Source organism: Sesamum indicum, linkage group LG8 (assembly GCF_026168435.1).
Source record: "Sesamum indicum cultivar Baizhima isolate 11 linkage group LG8, ASM2616843v1, whole genome shotgun sequence".
In the NCBI taxonomy this organism is placed as follows: domain Eukaryota; kingdom Viridiplantae; phylum Streptophyta; class Magnoliopsida; order Lamiales; family Pedaliaceae; genus Sesamum; species Sesamum indicum.
Window position 1 is genome coordinate 5,366,070 of NC_142664.1, and position 20,792 is coordinate 5,386,861.

Here is a 20,792-nt window from a genome sequence, read left to right on the forward strand (position 1 = left end):
GGTTTTAGGGATTAAGTATACTCTCAGCTTAGTCAAAACGGGTCGGGGCAATAGGTTGGCGAGAGGTGGTTGGGCTAACCAAGGTAGGCCGATATCAAGAGTGGGCCTGAGCCATCCAGGTGAAAATGAGAGAAGGGCTTAAAAGGACTTACCATAGGTCATGGGCCATATTTCAACACTCTTCATTGCTAGTTACCCATTGTTAATTAGATGGCCAACCATTGGAGATAACTGATTTCAATAATGTTTGGGGACCAAAATATGATGAGGTCCAAATATGAGAACTAAAATGATTTAATATCTAACTTAAGGAATCAAATTGAAATTAATCCTTATAAAAATATATTTATTCGTTACAGGATAACATTAGAAACCAAAAGTCATAAAAGGCTATATATAGTAATTAAAAATATGATTTATAAAATTTCAAGTTATGTCAATTAAATCCAAGCAATTACTTTTAAAATTGAATAAAAGTTGTAAAATCTATTCTTGCGATACTTCTTTTCTTCTAAAGAAGGGGTAAATTCTGTTGTATATCTATAGACACTTATTCGTATTTTATTGTTCATGTGCTATGATTATGATTCATAATAAATTTTTGACAGTCAAATTTTGAATCAAACCTACGAAAATTCATAAACATTAGTGATCAAAATTATTACACAAGGACAAAAAATGAATAGGTGGTTATAATATTATTAACCGTATAACATACATAATAACAATATGAAAATATTGATAATATATGACAAATCATAAATAATATTTTTCTAAGACTCCTATTATCATTTAATTTTGTACATGTAACATTGAAGAAAAATTAAAAATTAGACTTCTAACTAATTTATTTTGTTTTAATACTTTCAAGAATGAATGGTGAAATAATACTAATAAGTGCAACTTATAATTAATGATTTAAACATAATTTTTCGTATATTGTAAAAGCATCTCACACATTTTCCCCCTATATATATTAGCATTCATGTGGCCACGATTTTGGTCTATAATATTTACAAATTTGGTCTTATGTCAAATTAGGAACCAAATTTGTAAACATTAAGAGCCAAAATCGTGTTACATGAACATTAGGGGCCAAAAGTGAATAAGTAGCTATATAGAAACCAAAAATATAACTTACCTTTTTGCTGGTTATTTTTGACTAACTTTATTTAAGGTAAATAATTATTTGATAATTAATCCAAGATATTGAGGCCTCAAAAAAATTATATGCTCAATTTATCTCAACTAAATGCAAATAATTGCCTTTGAAATTGAATTCTTATAATATTAAATGGAATAAAATAACAATTATAAATTATTCTTACTATATATTTTAATTGAAAAAAATCTTTTTCTTCTTTCATCTTAAAAGGATGGGTAAATTATGTTTTCTTGTGCCTCTATAAACATTAAGGACCAAATTATTACACAATAACTTATATATAGGAATTAAATTAATTTACCCGGTCATGGAGGATTGAAAAACTCAAAAAAAAAATTAAATCTGACCATAAAGCGGTATGAAGAACCGACCATGTAGGCGGAATGCCTAAGAATAAATAAAAATAAATCCGTCCATGTAGGTAGTAGGGAAAATCGATCATGCAGGCGAAATGCAACAAAAAAATGTTTTTGACTATGACAGATATAAAGAGAATTAAATAACATAAGAGAAGACTAAGTCAGGAGCTTTTTACATTGAGTTAAACTAATAGGTATGAATTTTAGATAAAACATACCATACTAAAGCCCAAAAACAACACCAAAGAGCGGCAAAATCGGGCATTGATGGCAAACCCGATCTTGTTCATACCCATAATTTAAATCAACGATCCAAAGTGTCTTTTCCTTACATTTATTCAATTTCTCCTTATATTCATTAGTAATGAAAAATACTCTTTTTTTCTTTTTTGAACCTTGCTATCTCCGTTGTTATGAATAATTCAACAGAAGTAATTTAGCCTTGCATTGGGCTAAAGATGACAGAAGCAAGAATAAAGGTAACAAGTGCAGAAAAATAAATAAGAAAACTTACAAGTAGTCTGTACTCCTTCTTATGCCAAATAAAACTTTTATATAGTTTAAGGGAAAAAACAAATTACAAATGCCTTCGGTTCAACACATGAAGACTGCTGAGGTTATGAACAAAAAGGGGTAGGGGTTATATTTATAACCAAAGGTCCAGACTTGAAATAATTTTTTCACGTCCGCATGGCCTTCATCTGCCAAGTGCCTCTTCATTGTTGACACGTGTGATTTGGTCAAAGTTTTTTACTTCCGCTGTTTTCATTGGTCATGTCATTTTTTCATCATCTTGGAGAAGCTGTTCTCTTCTGATTCTGATCCTGATTGCTTGTGGTCTTCTTTGTCTTCAGAGGATTCTGAAATTTTCATTCTTGATTTTCCTTTCAATGTTTTTCTGATTCCTTTGAATAAATTATCTAGAAATTTTCTTAAGTAAATTCGTCCGAAGGATTCTGAGATTCTCCATCGAGACAAGAAAATTTATTTTCTCTATTTTTGGATGAAGTCTCCATAGGAGATGCAATTCCTGAAAGATTCTTTTTAAGATCATTTTGCATGTGCTTAAAATATTCCTTAATCATTTGATCTTTCGTGATCACTCATTTCTTATTTAGGATCCTCTGGGAGATATGTTCAAAAGGATTGTGGCTGATTCTCTTCTTTCTCGGCAAAAACTTTATATTATTTTTCTCCATCTCATTGATGATTTCTTGACCATAGTATTTTTTGGTCCACGACCAATTTGCATCAACTTGCTCCAAAATTTTGAGCAATATCTCCTTTCAATGCATGGAATTTTTTGTAAGGTAATTCCTACTTTTGGTAGCCATTTCCAGATCCATGGAATAGAGAATTCCATAAAGAAATAAATGGAAGTCATTCCTTCAATCCATTTTCTTGATTTTTTTGCTTGGATTATTTTTGGCGAATAATTTAGTCATTCCATATAGTATTCCTGAAAATTTTTAGGAAGGATAGAGATCGATGGACCAAAACTTATCCACCATTGAAACACCCAATTCGGTATTTCTTGCTGGAAGACCAGTGGGCAAATTTTAAAAAATCATGTATGTTTTCTCTTATAAAAGAAAAGCTTTATTAAATGCTTCAACATAGTCCCAATAATTGAATTTTATAGTATTTTTTTATTCTGGGTGAAAATATTCTTTTTCTCCTAATAGATTAATTCCCCATTCTACAACAGTGATGAATTTTTTTTTGTCGAATAATTAAATTGCTTTCCAATTACTGGAGAATGTGTGATTAATTTCAACATTTTGGGAGGCCTTAAAGATACATTCATAATGTTCCCTTGGTTTATATGACTTTACGGTAAAAGATGCAACATTAAGGTATCTCTTTATTAAGTACCATGGATCATTTTTTCATCTCAACTCATCATTTTCAAGAAGTATAATTACCTCATGATGTTCACTGAATTTATAATTAATTAATTTATCTTCATCCTCTTGCAATATTTTTGCGTAAGATGCTGAAGATGATGATTCATGAGTTGTTAATTTTTTGTGTTCCTTTTTGAATTCAAGAAATTTTCTTCTTCAGAGATGTTATTATATTTTTCAATTCCAGAAATATTTTCCCTAACTAATGCCCTATTGCCATGTCTAACAATATCACCTGCTCGAAATCTACCTCCTCTTTGATTAGAGGAGGAATTCCTCCCTCTTTCCCTTTGGGGAGCATTCCTAAAAAATAAAGATAATTCATTAGCCAACATAATAACCAGCAATTTGCTGACGGTATTGCAAATTTGCTATCCAAAGTTGTTTAATATGATTTTCTACAATGACGTTTGCATCTAGAAATTGTATGAGAATGTCATAAATAATTTCCTTGAGTTTGTCAATTCGTTTCCTAATTATATTTGGCCCTATCTTCAATCTTGTCTTATATTCAAACCGTTCATCCCAAAATTTAAATTGATAAATAAGCCAATGTATTCCATTCATAAAAATTCTTTTCCCTATGACTAATTCTTCAGTCCAAATGTTTGGAATTTAAAGGAGATATTCATCCCTCTAAATATTTAATTTTCAAATTCATCAGGATTTATTTCCATCAATATATTTTCTTGATAGAAAATCAGGGAGACTATTTGTCTCTACTTTAATATGCTCAATGGAAAAATTTAAGGGGGCAAGATGTGCTTGCCATCTAGCAAACATTTGTTTAGAAACATCATGTTTAAAAGCTTTATTAAACATAAATTTAGCAGTAGAATAATCTGTCCTAATGGTGAATTATTGATTAAGTAAATCATTTTGAAATTTCAACACACATTTAACAATGACAAGAACTTCTTTAGCAACAGTACCATAATTTCTTTGGGCTCCTTTTCATTTTCTTTAATGGAATCTAACCAAGTATTCTTGTTTATTTTCATCAATTTGTTTTAGTGTTCCTCCAAATCCAATTTCAGAGGCATCTGTTTCTATTATTTTCTTACAATTAAGATTAGCAAGAGATAGACATAGTAATGATTTAACCTTCTGTTTAATTAATTTAATTGCTTTTGTATGTTCATTAGTCCATTCTGGTAGATTCTTTTTAAGCCTATCATATAATATTGTTGTATCTTGAACAAGATTCTTATAGTATGTGGCTATATAATTTAAACTGCCTAAAAATCTTTGTAACTGACTTTTATCAAGAAATTTATCTGCAAATTTAATACATCTATTGATGGGTATAATTTCCCCTTTTTCAATATGATGTCCTAGAAATCTAAGTTTAGTCTGGAAGATATTCATTTTTTATTTTGATAAAACTAAACCATTTAGGATGATAAGTTTTTAAACATTTCTAAATGTTTAAAATGGTCTTCTATGTTGTTTGCGAAGACTAAGATATAATCAATATAAACTATGATAAAATTAGAGAATTGATTAAAAATGTCATTCATAATATTATAAAAATTCTGAAGGTGCATTTTTTAAATCCGAATGACATAACATTCCATTCATAATGTCCAAATGGGATTGTGAATGCTGTTTTGTACCAATCTAATTTATTTATTTGAATTTACCAATATCCTGATTTTAAATCAAATTTTGAGAAAATTATTGCCTTATGTAATCTATCTAACAAATCCTTCTTGTTAGGGATAGGATATTTTATCCATTTTAAGACTTTATTAAGATGTTTATAATTTATTACAAGCCTGAGTTTTCCTCTTTGTTTTTCTGCATGCTATTAACATGAAAAGTAGTACACTACCAGGATGATTTTGAGGACCTAATTAGTTTTTTCTCAATTAGGAATTTAATCTCATTTTTACATAATTCTAAATATTCAGTATTCAGGTCTTGCCTTAGTAAGAATCTTTGCTTCTGAAAATTCATTTTCGTAAGGAAGGTCAACAATATATTTTTTCCTATGCAAAAATGCATTGGAATGTTCGTCACATACCTCTAGTTTCAAATTTATTTTGCATCATTTTAATTTTTTCTTGTAATTTAGGATTTTTAAGTAGTTTATTTATTTGTAATGAATTAATTTCTTCTTTAATAAAACATATTTGGTTAGTCTTAGATATTATTGAATCTCTTATTTCATTGATAACTCTGTCTATTGGTTGAGTGATGAATTCAAATTTTATTATTTCTTCTTCAAAGGTTCCTATTATACCTTTTTTATTAATATTTCTTTTTGGAAAAATTTTCTTAAAGAAAGGTGTTCCAAGAATAATTTCATTTGTTAAATCTTTTATTAATAGGAAGCTTGATGGAATACATTTTTTATTATTACATATGTAAGCTTTTGGAATTTTTAAAGCTTATATTTAATTTTTGTCCATTGACAAATGATAAAGAGTGGGTCGTCTATACCTAGTTGGTATAAGACCTTATTTAATACAATTAATATCTGCTCCGCTGTCTATAAAAGCAGCAAATGTTTTTCGAAAACTGTTATGTATTAAAAGATCGATTTTAACATTTTATTTTTTACTAGTGACTATCTCCAAAGTGGATAAAAAGTCCTCATATTTTTTTACCTACTCCAGTATTCCTGCTAATTTCTAACATTTCAATTCTATTAATAAGAGATTGAATATATTTCTTAATATTTTTATTTCTTCCTTTAATTTTTCTACTTTTATTCTTAGATCTTCTAGAGTAGAGGGATTATCTTGAATAGTATGCTTTTTATTAAGCAATTTCTTGATCTCAGTAATTGTATATGGTTCAAAAGGTTTATTAATAGTTCTATCATAAATTGGGCTAGACTCAGATGTGGTGGCTTTATCATTATTGTCAATTTTACTCATAATGATCTCCCTAACTTCAAGGTTTTTTTTTTCTCTCTAAGTAATTGGATAATATGATTATCAGTGAGAACATTTATTTTTCCATTTCTTTAAATTTTATCATTAATTCATAAAACTCCTGATGAGAATTTTCCTCCGCTTTTCCTTGTCTACATGAACAAGAAGGTTTTTCTTCTTCAGATTCAGAAGTGGTAGATGAATATTCAAAATTTTCTTCAATATTTTTGAGTTTACTCTGTTCTTCGGATTGTTCCTCTGATTCAGAGGACTCTTTTTCCCTAGAAAATATTACATTGAGTATTTCTTGTTTCTCTTCTTCTTCTAAATTAAGATTATTTATTTTCTTTTTCAATTTCCTGGCTTTTTTGTTTCTGCATCTAGTTGCAAGATGGTCCGTTTCTCCACAACTATAGCATCTTCTTATACTCTTTGCGGTACTATATTTAGCCATCCATTCATTTTTTCTAGCTAGGTTTTTTTTTTATTTATTTCTTTTCTTAATTTTTTCTTTTTATACCTCTATTCTTTAAGTCTTGAAGTTCTATCCTTAGGGATTCTTAATCTATCGGATGGTTTCATTTCCATCCCAAATTGAGCACAAAATTGTCCTAATTGACTTTTTTTCGTTAAATTTTGTCTTTTAATTTGTCAGTTCAGTCTAATTTCATTGCATAAGTTTAATCCTTCTTGAATGTTGGGAAAGGGTATTATGAAAATTATGAAAGAGTCACTAATTGTTTTTAAAGCAGAAAGGAAAAGAAATTTATATATTTGGTTTGTGAGATATTATTCCATGGCTACTACTGTATTAAAAAATGACAAAACTAATTTGTGGCATAAAAGATTAGGCCACATAAGTAAGGCCTAGAGTTTATTCCATAAAAATGGCATCTTATTTGACAAGATAAGCAAAATGGATTTCTGTGATAAATGTGTTCTAGGGAAACAACACAAAGTGCATTTTCCTGCATCTTTTGATTCTAAAACTTCATCATCATCTTGCATTCTAGATTATGTACATGCTGATTTATGGGGACCTGCTAACACCCCACTCATGGTGGAAATAAGTATTTCTTGTCTATAATTGATAATTATTCCAGAAAAGTTTTTGTTTTTCTTATGAAACAAATATCTGAAGTTTTTGAAAAATTCAAAAATTGAAAAAGCTTAGTAGAAAATCAGACTGCAAAGAAATTAAAAGCATTTAAAACTGATAATAGTCTGGAATTTTTAATCAACAATTTTCTGAATTATGTGATACTTTGGGAATTAAAAGACATCAGACCACCCCTTATACCCCTCAGTAAAATGGAGTTGTTGAAAGAATAAATAGAACTTTACTAAACAAAGTAAGATGCATGCTTATTAGTTCTGGCTTGTCAACAACGTTTTGGGGAGAAACTGTTTTAACTGTTGCTTTCTTAATTAATAGGTCTCTCTCTGTTCCTTTACTTGGAAAAATAACTGAGTGTGTATGGATTGGTAAAAATATTGATATTTCTTCCTTATGCATTTTTGAATGTTCTGCTTTTGCATTACATTCTGATGATAAACTTGAACCATGTTCTAAAAAATATATGTTTATTGGTTATCCTGAAGGGCTATAGAATGGTTTAGGTAGAATGGTTTAGGAGTAAACATGGCTTTAAGGTTATAATTAGTAGGGATGTAGTTCTTAATGAATCCAAAATGCCTTGTTTGAAAAATACACTTAAACAAACTAGTGAAGCAGATATTAATCCACCTTTAATATGGTGGAGGTTATGTCAGAAGATAAGCAACAAGGGGAAGAAATAAGGACAGAAAATCAACTGAAAATTAATAACAATCCTGAACCTGAGGAAAACTTACAAAATTATCAGCTTGGGGATAGGGGAAGAAGAGAATATAGGCTCCCCTCGAAACTTAAAGATTTCATCTTGCATTAATGACTGAAGATCTTGAACCTAGTACTCATGAAGAAGCTTTTTAAATATGCAGATTCAACTATGGCTAAAAGCTATGAATGAAGAAATAAATTCTTTGCATGCTAATAAAACTTGGGTGCTTGTCCAAAACCTAAGACCTACTCTATTGTTGATTGTAAATGGATGTTCAAAATAAAACAACAAAATAATGCAACAAGGTTTAAGGCTAGGTTAGTTGCAAAAGGTTTTACACAAAAAGAAGGAACTGATTACAATGAAATTTTTTCCCCTATTGTGAAGTATACTACTGTAAGAATTATTCTTGTCTTATTTCTCAGTTTGATTGGGAATTAAAACAAATGAATGTTAAAATTATTTTGTAGCATCGAAATTTAGAAGAACAAATTTACATTCATCAACCTAGTGGTTTTATTGATAAGCAGAAACCCGATCATGTATGTTTGCTTAAAAAGTCTCTTTATGGTTTAAAATAGTCCCCTAGATATTTTTCAGGATAGAACCAAACAAATAGATATTAGATATCATTATATTAGAGATATTGCAGGAAATCATTAATTTAGAAAAGATAAAATGTGAATTCAATCTTGCAGACATGGGAACTAAGTGCTTGCCTATAGAAAAATTCAACACTTCTCTAAAAAGTTTGAACTTATGATGATCTCCATGGTTTCACTAACCTATATATACATGCAGGTGCTCTCCTTTGTTTTGCAGGTTCTATAAAGGCGTCTGGAAAATGATGAATGCCAGATCCAACCTTGGGTGTGGCTCCCTCTAATGGGTCCTGGTCCAAGGTGGAGAATATTGAAATATGGTCCATGACCCTTGGTAGGCGCAAGCCCATTAGGTCCTTTTCACATTCTAACTTGGATGGTTCAGGCCCACTCTTGTCAACGGCCCACTTTGACCGTATCAGCCCACTCTCGCCAGCTCATTGCCCCGACTCGTTTTGACCCGGCTGAAAATGTACTTAATCCCTAAAACCCTAACTCTAATCTCATTTTCTGCCTTCTTGTTTTATCTTCTATCGTGCTCTCCGGTTTCTCTCCGTCTTCATTCTGTCTCTGATTCTTATGGCCTTGGAAATAATCTTGCACCGCCTTTTTTCACCATCCTCTTCAATCCAGAACCACTATAAATCCCTGTGTGGTTTTTGGTTGTTAAGAGGAGAATAGCTGCCATCTCTTCCTTTCTCCTTCTTCTGCTCCGATTAAAAGTTCTTTGTAAACCCTAAGTGGGAAACCTTTATGATTTTACAAGAGGGTCTCTGTGGCCAATTTCACGATTGAGTTTGAGCAACCGTGAGTTTGACGGCCGGTCTCAGTGACCATGGGTTGTCCCTCATTAGATCTGGCTCTTGAGCCTTATTTGTTCTTTCTTACTATTTATTTAACACTGTTATTGTTAGATCTGTAATTTATTCTTTATATTTATTTAGATATGTTTTTATTATTGGTATGTAATTATTTAAGGGTTTGAATAACCCACCATTATTCTATAATAATTGCGTTAAGGCTTCTGCTGGAGGGTATATACCCAACAGAACTAATGACCACAAACAGACCATCGGAATCCATTGGAGTTTCCAATGGACTTTACCATGCATTTCTGACAGTCTACTATGTCAAAGCCCAATCGTTGCACAAACAGTAAATTTGTGGGAAAAGCTTTCAGAAATTTCCCACGAATATTATCTGTCGGAGAACTTGGACATTAAATTTAGTTGCATATTTCCAACAGTTTTTGATAGAAAATATTTTGCATTAATATTCTGACAGATTCGTTAAGGACGTCATGTTGATATCCTTCGAAAATTCATTTGTGACATCAAAAAATCATCTGCGACGGATTTTGACCTTATATAGTAAAGGTCCATTATATTATAACTGCCATGCCCCAAAGTAGGACTCCTACTTTAGACCCTATTCTCGGGACGCAATCTAACTGAAACCTTAACAACAATATACTCATCAAATTTGCAACCTGATAACCAAAACAACTACGCCTAACCATTCAACCTTCCTCTTAATCACCTCGATCTCTTTCCTAAGTCACCTAGATCTTGACTTCTCCACATTACCACCTGTATTTGGAGGAGAAAATTCAAAATACGTTAGACAAAGCTTAGTGAGGACATGCATGGGTGCATATGGAGGAAAATGGTCATAATAGAAAACTCGATTAAAATAGTCGAGATATATTATATTGATTGGAAAAAATATCAATCAGGCCTGTGAAGACCGTATCAGGCAAAGACCGTCACATTGTCACCACCTTATGTCTCCCAAAAGACCATTTACTACCTTATCCTCCATGCAGGGAGCGATCCCACGACCACATTGAACTTGCCATGCCTAGGTACATGAAGAAACCAAGAAAATAGGGTTCAGAAACGAATTTCTTCCATAAAAAATGGTAACAGATAGTCCAATAGCTGATTTCAATTGTTAAATGTTTCTCTGAACTTTTAAGATAAAATAGAATCTGTTTCTAAATCCGTCGCAGACCAATCAAACCTAGACAAATCCATTTCTGACTCGCTTTTTAATTCTGTCTCTAAATTCGATAGACTTACAAAGACAATCATCTCCATTTCCGTTCTAATTTTGTGGCTGATTTTATCTCTGAATCAATCTCTAAGTTTGCAGCTAGAAACAAAAAATTCAACTTGACCTTACAAAATCAATTTGAAATTTTACTATAAATCGATATTACACCTTACATTAAACTTAATATACATAGAATTGGCGTGTAATATAAAACTCGCATCACATGTACATTTAAAGTAGATTTTATAAACACACTGTGCAACACACCACATGTACATTTAAAGCAAATTTTGTAAACACAGTGTGTAAATATAATTAACAATAAAATATTCAACTTACCAAAACATCCCGGATGAATACACGCATCAAATTAAATTTGCAATCCAACAAACAGTCAGTTTTATTAAAATAATTAAGTAAAAAAGTATTATGAATGGATTTATAAATCTGATAAGCAATTAATTGGAATGATACCTTATTCTACTAAGGCTTATTTATTAAAATAAATAAAAAGTTAAAAATAATGCAAATACTACTACTTTTAAAATTATAACAAAAACTGAGCAATTGTGGACTCTATCTACGACTTACATATTTTTTATTTTTTAAAAAGAATTGCTGAAAGTCGGGCTCTATCGACGACTTTCGTAGGTAAAATCCACGACTCTTTTCTTTTTTCATAAAAAAAATTCTCAAAGTCGTGAGTCGTGGAAAGAGAGTCCACGATTCTTTTTTTTTTACTTTTTTTTTTTAAATTTTAGATTAAATAATAATGTAATATTAATTTGTTGATTATAAATTATTTGTTAATCAATAATTATAACCAATTAAGTATGTATTGTTAATAAAATTATTTTATTTATATAAATTTTAAGATATTTAATATTATATGTTTTATTACATTTATATAATTAATATATATATATTTCGCAATTTAGTATTCAGTTCGATTCGATTAACCGGCATAAAATCCAAAATCGAATAGAATATCAAAATTTCAAAAAAAAAATAAAAAATTAATGTCGAATCGAAATTCCGATTTGATATTATGTGAAAATCTAATTTCGATCTCAGTTCAACAACATTGTTAAGTTAGTTGTATATTAATGTCGGTGATGATGATAATGAAAAAAATGAACTAATATAGAATGTGGGTTAGGAAATGAGAAGACGTCTGCCAATACTACTGACGCACATGATGGACGAACAGTCATTTTTAATATTTATAATTATCGTACTTTTTGTTATATAAATTTAGAAATTTATTAATAATTATAATTAGTTGAATATTTAAATTTATAACCTTGCACTTTATCCACGACTTTGAGAAATTTTTTAAAAAGAATAAAACTGAAGCACTGGGTCAAATGGTTTAAATGGTCAAATTTTTCAATTCTTGTGGAGTAACATTAAAGATACAATAAACACTTTGACTAGAGAATTATTCGATTATACTAATATCAAAGAAATCAGCGGCTCCATGTAAATATCGATGAGACGTTTTGGATTGGAAGGACTGGACATCACCATCATCAGGAACATATACTCAAAATTCATGCACATTTTGGGCTGGAGATTATACGGTGTAAGTATAACGGGCCAACATCAGTAAGTACGACCGTACTGCCCGTGCTATACGAACCTATCTGTGCACAAACCCAATCTAACATTACGGGGTTCTACTACAAAATCGAGATATATTCGGTTAAAAATGTCTCCATGCCTCTACATCAGACGGATGACACATGGATCCCTCCTCCGTCTGATAATTGGCATGCCACGTCATTTTACTTGGCAGTGGCTTTTGAAGCATACAACCTCTATGGGCGAGGCGTAATCAACATGTACCTAAAAATAGCATAGATGTCTTCTTGCATTAGGATTTCGTTCCCTAGTCGACTTGTACCTAGATTCTTCACAAAACTTGAAGTAGTTCAGATTAATGTTGTCCTTCCAGTACAGCATGTAACCATTTTTACACGTATCAATCTTCTCAATAGGTAAACCCAAGTCTTTTATCAATTTCTTCGTACTATGTAATCTTGGGGCAAGGTGTGGTCACGGGGCAATATATGATTAGCCCACTATGATGTTCGATTATATACATGCTGAAAAATATGACCCTCAACTTTGATATTCACCAACTTAGCTACATCCCCCAATTAAGATTGGGTGCAACCGTTCCACAACTGCTGCTCGACAGCATGCACTACATCGTAAAACAAGTCTACCAGTCCAGATACATAATTGTTGGGCCCCCCACCGTAATATGAACTAAGCCCTGCATTAGCAGGATACAACCTTGTCCCATCATTAAGCATACCATCCTGGTTATAATTAGAAGACCAGATAGCCAGCCCAACGGCATCAAAAAACATCCTCTGCGCCCAATCCATCTACGCCGCATCACCCCAAGTCATACTCGCAGCCTGCATAACATGAGAAATGAAAGTTTGCTCCTCTTGCAACGGGGCCGCGGTGAGGGCCTCAAAATACTCCTGCGCGCTCTCATTGCCATGAAAAGTCCAACTATAATACTCCGGCATAAAATCTTTCATAAATAAGTCAAAATTTACCTCGTCCTGAAAACTTCATTTTTGCACTTCCGACAAGGACACTTAATTTTCTCACTGTCTATATATGCATGTTGAGATTGGCCTATTCTATAAATGTAGCAACACCATCCTAAAACTCCAGAGTAAGTCCCACCTTATTCTGAAGGTTCTTCTCATGCATCCATCTCCTCAACTGTCTTAACATGATGATAAGTTCTACACACACACACACACACATATATATATATATATGGTAATTATTATAATATTCAATTTGATTGATAAAACTACAACAAATATAATCAATTGACAAATGAAGGGTTAAAGTTGTTACCTGATCAAAATAACTCCATGTATCAATGAATATTCGAGATAGATTAACGAACAACAGTAGCAAAATATTAGTGAGATAGCGAGAGATCAAAAAGTTCAAGAGAGATTGAGCAAACAGAGAGAAAATAAGAATGGAAGAAGATAGTGAGACTAAATGGAAAGAGACAAACACATTTATATAGGAAAATTTGGAACAAGCTTTGGAACGGGTGTGGGAACACATATTTAGCCGTTAAAAAGTAGCCATTAATTTATATTTTGGAACAGTCCTTGAGACGGCCTTAGGAACGATCTTTCTGACCGTTGAAATATAACTGTTGTATTTCATTTGAAATGGTATCAGTAATATTAAAAAAATAATACAAATAAATCGTTCCAATGTGTACCAGATTTTAGAACGATTTTAGAAACACATGATTTCTTAAATAAAATGAATACTTTGGAACGGTTTTTTGCATAATTCATTAAGGGTGTTCAAAAATTGTTCCAAATGTACCACATTTTGCAATACAATTTTGAACTGTCATTTTCTGGACATCCATTGCAGCTAGGGGTGAGCGTCGGGTCAGGTTCGGGTTTGTCGAGTCGGGTACCCTACTTGTCGAAGTGTATAACACTACCCGACCCCGAACCTGAGTAGGGCGAGTACCCGACAGTCGGGTTCGAGTAGTCATACTCAAGTTTAATTTTTTTTATTATTATTATAAAGCAAAGAAATTTTATTCATAAAATAAATTGCAATGGCAAAGAATCACAAGAGACATTTAATTTTTTCAAACATCATTAGTAAACAACATGAACAAAATAATCCATCAAGTCATTACATTCTAATCATCAATTTACAATTACTTGTGAAGTACTAGATCTAAAATAGTCCAAACTCCAAAGTAGTCCAATCAAATATCAATTATGGTTGAATCGACTCCTAATTTTGTCAGCTCTACAAGAAAACAAAAAAAAATTGAGATAATATAAATAAAAGTATATAGAATTTAATATAAAACAAAGCAAAAGAAAAAATAAAAAGTACCTTGCTCAAACATTTCAATTTCACTTAAATCTTCTTCTATGCTTATTGGCTTGGAATCTTTACGGATCCAATCTTGAGCACAAATAATAGTTTGAACAATTTTAGAAAATAGTGAGCTCCTAAATGCATCAAGTACACGTCCACCAGTGCTAAATGCGGCCTCTGAAGCAATAGTCGAGGCAGGAACTGCCAATATATCTCGAGCCATCTTTGAGAGAATCGGAAACCTTTGAGTGTTCACTTTCCACCATTTTAATATATCAAACTTTTCCATATATTCTTCGACATCCTCACTGAGATACTTCTCTAACTCTAATTTCACGTGATCTTTTCCCCCTATCATGTACATCATGTACTCTTGTTGTAAAGAAAACCTGCGAGTCTTGTTCTCTTCATCATGCATAAACATTTCCTTTGATGAGGAAGAAGATGAAGAAACACGACTAGATGATGAACCCGGGCTCTCTAAAGTTCCTTGAAGAGCGTGTCCATATCTTAACTTGTAATCATTGAACAACTCATGAAGACCATCTCGTACTCTCTCTTTCATTACATCACTTTGTCCAATACCACCATATAATTTATCAAAGAAAAATTCTACAAATCCCAATTTGTGACGTGGATCAAGTATCACACCATAATACAAAACCATATTCATCTTCTCAATTGATCCCCAATACTTGTCAAATTTTTCTTTCATTTTTCTTGCCATATCACTTAATTCAACATCATCACTATTCAACCATCTTCGGAGAAGCAAATCAACTTCACATATTTCATGAAACACAATATTACATGTGACATATGAAGAACCAGAAATGCACAATGTGAGATTGTAAAAATACTTCAAAAACTTCAATAACATCTTTGCCCTATCCTAGTCAGATTCAATAGGAATTCCATCAATTGGTTTCTTTGAAAGATCAGTCCTATAAGCAAGATCTATATCTTCACAAGCATCAAATGCCCTTTGAAAACATATCACAGCTTCTAACATCAAGTAGGTGGAGTTCTATCTGGTAGGTACATTAAGAGATAATAACTTTTTTGTTTCCATAAATTCAACGCATTCTTGAAATTTTTTGTACCTAGCCGGAGAGTTTCTCACGTACCTAACTGCCCCTCTAATATGGGATATTGCCTCATGCTCATCCTTCCCTTTCAAGCCATTCTGAACCACAAGGTTGATTATATGTGCTATACACCTCATGTGCACATATTTTCCACCTAAAATATTTTGACCCTAGTTTTCAAGTTTCTTTTTCAAATAAACCATAGCTCCATCATTAGAAGATGCATTATCAACAGTAATCGTAAAAATCCTATCAATACCCCATTCAAGCAAACATTTCTCAACACCTCTACTAACTTCTTCACTTTTGTGTCCGATAATTGGACAAAAATTCAAAATTCTCTTATGTAAATTCCAATCATCATCAATAAAATGAGCAGTGAGACACATGTAATTGACTTTCTGAATAGATGTCCAAGTGTCTGTTGTAATGCAAACCCTTTGAGCATGATTTTTAATAAATGACTTCAATTTTGCTCTTTCATTGACATACATATGGAAAATGTCTTTTGTTATTGTCCTTCTTGATGGAATAGCAAACATTGGACAAGCCACCGACATGAATTGTCTAAATCCAGAATTCTCAACCGTTTTAAATGGGAGCTCATCTACAACCAACATATAAGACAAAGCCTCTCTAATTTTCTCTTGATCAAATCTCCAATTGACAAGAGAGACCTCTTTTTCGCCTAAACGAATTGATTGAAAAGACAATCTCGTCTGATTGGTGCAAACATCATGAGGTTTATTTTTGCAAGATTCAAAGTGGTTCTTTAGAGGCCTAGTTCCATGTACTTTTGGATCGGCTTTGATTCCCTAGTACAATATTTGCATCTAGCCTTTTGTACTTTATCTTTTTCATAGTAAAATTTATGAAAATGGTCCCACCAAGGTGATCTAGAAGTCACTACCCTCTTTTATCTTTTCTTGGAAACAAGTGGAATATCGTCCTCATCCTCTGACATATCCATACCCTTCTCAACATCAAAGTCAACATGATCACCACTGACCTGATTATGAATCATGTTTATATTTATGCCCTGATCTTGGGCATCTGATAAGTCTACAGTAGGTGAAGATTGAGATTGAGAATTTGACATCCGCAAGATTAAAATATCCACATGTAAGATACATAAGATCCCGTAATCAATGGACGAAAAGTATATTAACCCTAACAATTCATGAGAATCAATTTTAATATGAAGCACATTGATTATGCATGAGTTTTCACTGTTCAAATTATGAAACAAATTTTTAGGGTGAAAAGCTTATATGAAGGGAAATTTGATGTGACTAAATGTGAGAGCTCATGTTTATTCCAGGTGAACTTCAGACTTGTATCTTTTGCAATGTTTTCAGGCAATCGTAGCAAAGGGGGGTCATTTCCTTGAAGCTCTAGTATCCGGTAGCAAAAAACCTGCTGAGGATGGTCAACTAGTTATCCTTGCTGCTGGAGAAAAGGTGAGAGCTCTTGTTATAACACTTATGTCACTTAAACATTCATTCTCTTGGGCTAACTAGGCAGCCTCTGTAAAGTCCTATTACATTGAGATAGGAGATGAAAACAATTTTAGAGTCTTCCCTGTCATACGTGTAGAAGCAATTGGAAATTTTAATATCTATGTTACTTTCTACAATTTTAATTATATCTTGAGCTGTATCTCATGAATTAAAATTTCTTAACAGACAAAAAGTATATTAACCCTTTATTTCTTAACAATTCATGATTTCATTTTGGTATAAATCAATTGTACATACCAAAATGAAATAGAAAAAAATAGAGAAGCAAAAAGAGAAGCAACTTCAGCAAACAGAGAAGCAAGTTAAGGAAGAAGAGGTTTACACCAAAATTGCAGAAACACTATATAATATAAAGATGCCATTGCCGTGAGTGATGGGTCGACGGCAACAGGACAGGTGGCGAGTGGTGGCTGGCAGGCTGAGAGTCTCACGCGACGGCGACGGCGATGGTGAGAGAGAGGAAGAAATGAAATGCAGGAGCAGGAGCAGGAGAGTCTGAGAGAGAGATGGAGACGGGAACCCTATTAAAATTTCCCCCCTTTTGACGTCGGGTACCCGATCGGGTAATCGGGTTGGGTTTTAAAACCCGAACCCGATCTGACTAAAAACCCCATAAAAATCCGAACAAACCGCCTTGTTTTACCCGAACCCGATCGGGTCAGGTCGGGACCCGATGAACCCGACCCGATTGCCTACCCATAATCGCAGCACATAGAGGATCGGTTGACTCAAGACTGTTCCTAATTCTAATATAGTGTTCCAAACAGAGTTCCAACCATTTATCATTACTATTTTGGAATGGTGGTTGGAACGAATTTAGTAACTGTTTGTTTGGAACTCCAAAATTATAACCAAAAAAATGTTCAAGATGAGTCACGTTTCAATATCCGTTCCTGATGTGTTTCAAATATTGTTCCAAGATGGAACGGTTTTTGAAACAGTTGCCCTGATCGTGCCAAATCCCGCCTTGTTTGTAGTGTTTTTTACTATAAAATTTTAAGTATTTTATCTTAATTTATTCTCAAACTTGTGCTTAACGTATTATTTTAATTGTTTTAGATGTTAAACAAAAGAATGGCAAAGTCAACATACAAACCTCACTCCACCACAAAATGATGTATAAAATTCTAGGATGAGGAAAATATGTTTGAAACGTCTTTTTCCTAATGATGATACATGAAGAGAAGTGAATCTTGCAAGATTTTTTGGATGCCTTGATGACTTTGCTGATGAAGATTCTCTTCGATATAGATGGGCAATAGATCCAATAAAGTGGTGGTTAATACATGGTTCTGCAGCCCCTCAACTTCGAAGTATTTCTCTAAAGTTACTTGGCCACGTTTATTCCTTTTCTTGTTGTGAGAGAAATTGGAGTACTTATGCATTCATCTACTCGGCAAGGAGGAATCAAATTACTCCACAACATGCTGAAGATCTAGTTTTTGTGCACAACAATCTTCAAATTTTGTCAAGAAAGACTCCACAATACATGCAAGGCGACACTAAAATGTAGGATGTGGCAGGGATACTTTTGAGACCATAGAAGATGTTGGCATTCTAGAGATTGCAAATCTCTCGCTTGATGAACCAGAGTTGGAGTCTGTTTTATTTGATGAAATTACTGAAGATCCAAGAGATGATCATGCCAATTTAAATTATTTGAATGACAGGAAATTTGGATGATTTAACTGATTATATATGTATTTGAAACCATGTATTTTGGTTAGGAACTTATATGTAATAAATCATTATATTATGGTTTATTTTGATACTTTTATATAACATATATTAATTTTATGAGAAATTAAGTGTATATATGATAAAAATATATTAATCAGTTTCATGTCACGTTCTAACTTTTTTAAATTTTTCGTGTCACCGTGTCCGTGTCCGCATCGCGTATCCATGTCTATGCATCATAGCTTGTGACATAGTGTTATATTGTGTTTAAAAGACCTAATCTTTTAAACTTCCACACACCTAATATTTGGACCGTGCTTGATTTAATTTTTTATAATAATCTATTGAATTTATGGGATTAAAGTGGTGCGTATTTAGTGGGAGTTCTTGAAACATCCAAAAATGAGAATGGAATTCTCATTCGGTGAAATTCCTTTGGAAGAGACGATGTTGAACTGTCTCTAGTAAGAAAGAAATCGAACCTTAATTGGATATGATTCAACCGATGCTTGAATTAGTTGGCCCGTCTGGAAGTGGACTTTCTAAAATCATCCAGTTCTAAAATGTGGTATTTTTGGACACCATATTTGACATGGAATAGCAGACTTGTATCCTACTAAAGGTATGAGGAATGATCTTGCATACATCAAAGGACTAGTGGGAGGAAAATTAGACTTGGAATCTGGTTTATATAGGTTCGTCATGGAATAATGCAAACATAATTAGTAATCGAAAGTTTAACTGACCATATCTAAAGTTCTCCAAAGGACGATCAGAAAACTCCGGTTACCTGAAAGGTATGAATTTCTGAAATCAAACAAGGAAAAGCGATGTAGGACATCAATTCGGATAAATGGCTTGCAACCATAAAATCCTCTATGGAGATCAAACTAGATTTGAACGTTACACATACTTGTTTTGACAAGTTCATGAGGTACATGACTTGGTCAAGAACAAGATGGAAGGTGAGTGGAAGCTCAATTGTGTTCCAAGTGTTTGAGATATTAAAACGTCTTTGATTATTTGGAATGATAGAAAGATATTGTGAAAGTCTAAAGCACGAACGTTGTTCTTAAAATTCTCCACAATAGGAATTGGACTCCTATCTAGGGATAAGCTGTCCAAGATTCAGTCGTGGTAAACTGATAGGAGCTTAGATGTCTGATATCTCCTATGTCTTTGCTGTGAGCAGCATGGAATGTTGTTCGGTGCACTGAGCCCGATGTTGCTTATGCTTTTTGAGCATAACAACGAATATTGAGTGTGCACCTACGAGTCAGCAGACAACTGTTGAGGGGCTATCTTTAATACCTGAATAAGGACTGAAGAAGAGCTTGACGCACATTAATGGAGAGTTGATTCTGGATGGCAATAGCAATAGTAGCGTCCAAGATACTATGAATAATATTTAATCTCAAAACAAACGAACATTCGAGATTTATGATAATGTGGTAACACTGGAAAGATTTCAAGTGAGATACCAGAAAGAACCTTATCATGATAAATTGAATGCATGGCAATTTTAAAGTTATATTGGAAAACGGTTAGGATCGAAAAACAACACTCGATTGTTGGGTATGCTACCTAGCATAGCCGCGCTAGTAGTCACCTTGAAGGATGATAGTTGGACTATGGCACAAGGTAAAAGGCCTGAGATCTTATCACTGGTCCAGAAAAAAATTTTAGACACCATCATCTGCTTGGAGCAGTTGGACCGCAGGACATCGGCACAAATGAAAAGTAGACCGATAAGTCCTAGCCAATATCACAGGTTGCTCATAGTCAGATTAATCTGAAAACATGAGTAA

The 20,792-nt window shown here is 32.8% G+C and overlaps 2 protein-coding genes across 2 annotated transcripts in view; one reads left to right on the forward strand and one right to left on the reverse strand.

Moving 5' to 3' along the window:
- Positions 1 to 18,987, forward strand: part of LOC148787134 (hAT transposon superfamily protein) — a gene marked incomplete at its 5' end in the record, with an annotated part of 83,605 nt that extends 64,618 nt beyond the window's left edge. The window contains 2 exon segments of the mRNA XM_088883493.1: positions 18,364 to 18,824; positions 18,827 to 18,987. Of these exon segments, the coding sequence (XP_088739619.1) occupies positions 18,364 to 18,824; positions 18,827 to 18,987 (622 nt within the window).
- On the reverse strand, positions 14,578 to 15,423 carry LOC148787137 (zinc finger BED domain-containing protein RICESLEEPER 2-like). The gene is made up of 2 exons (XM_088883103.1): positions 14,712 to 15,423; positions 14,578 to 14,621 (listed from the first exon to the last, which is right to left on the reverse strand). The coding sequence occupies exons 1-2, from the start codon at positions 15,421 to 15,423 to the stop codon at positions 14,578 to 14,580; spliced, it is 756 nt and encodes a 251-aa protein (XP_088739229.1).
- Positions 18,988 to 20,792: the final 1,805 nt, after the last annotated feature.

Excerpts from the sequence above, each read along its gene's own strand:
- LOC148787137 (XM_088883103.1), bottom strand. The coding sequence starts at position 15,423 with ATGGCAAGAAAAATGAAAGAAAAATTTGACAAGTATTGGGGATCAATT. Across the intron at positions 14,622-14,711 it reads AATTGAAATGTTTGAGCAAG|AGCTGACAAAATTAGGAGTC; the intron begins GTACTTTTTATT and ends GTTTTCTTGTAG.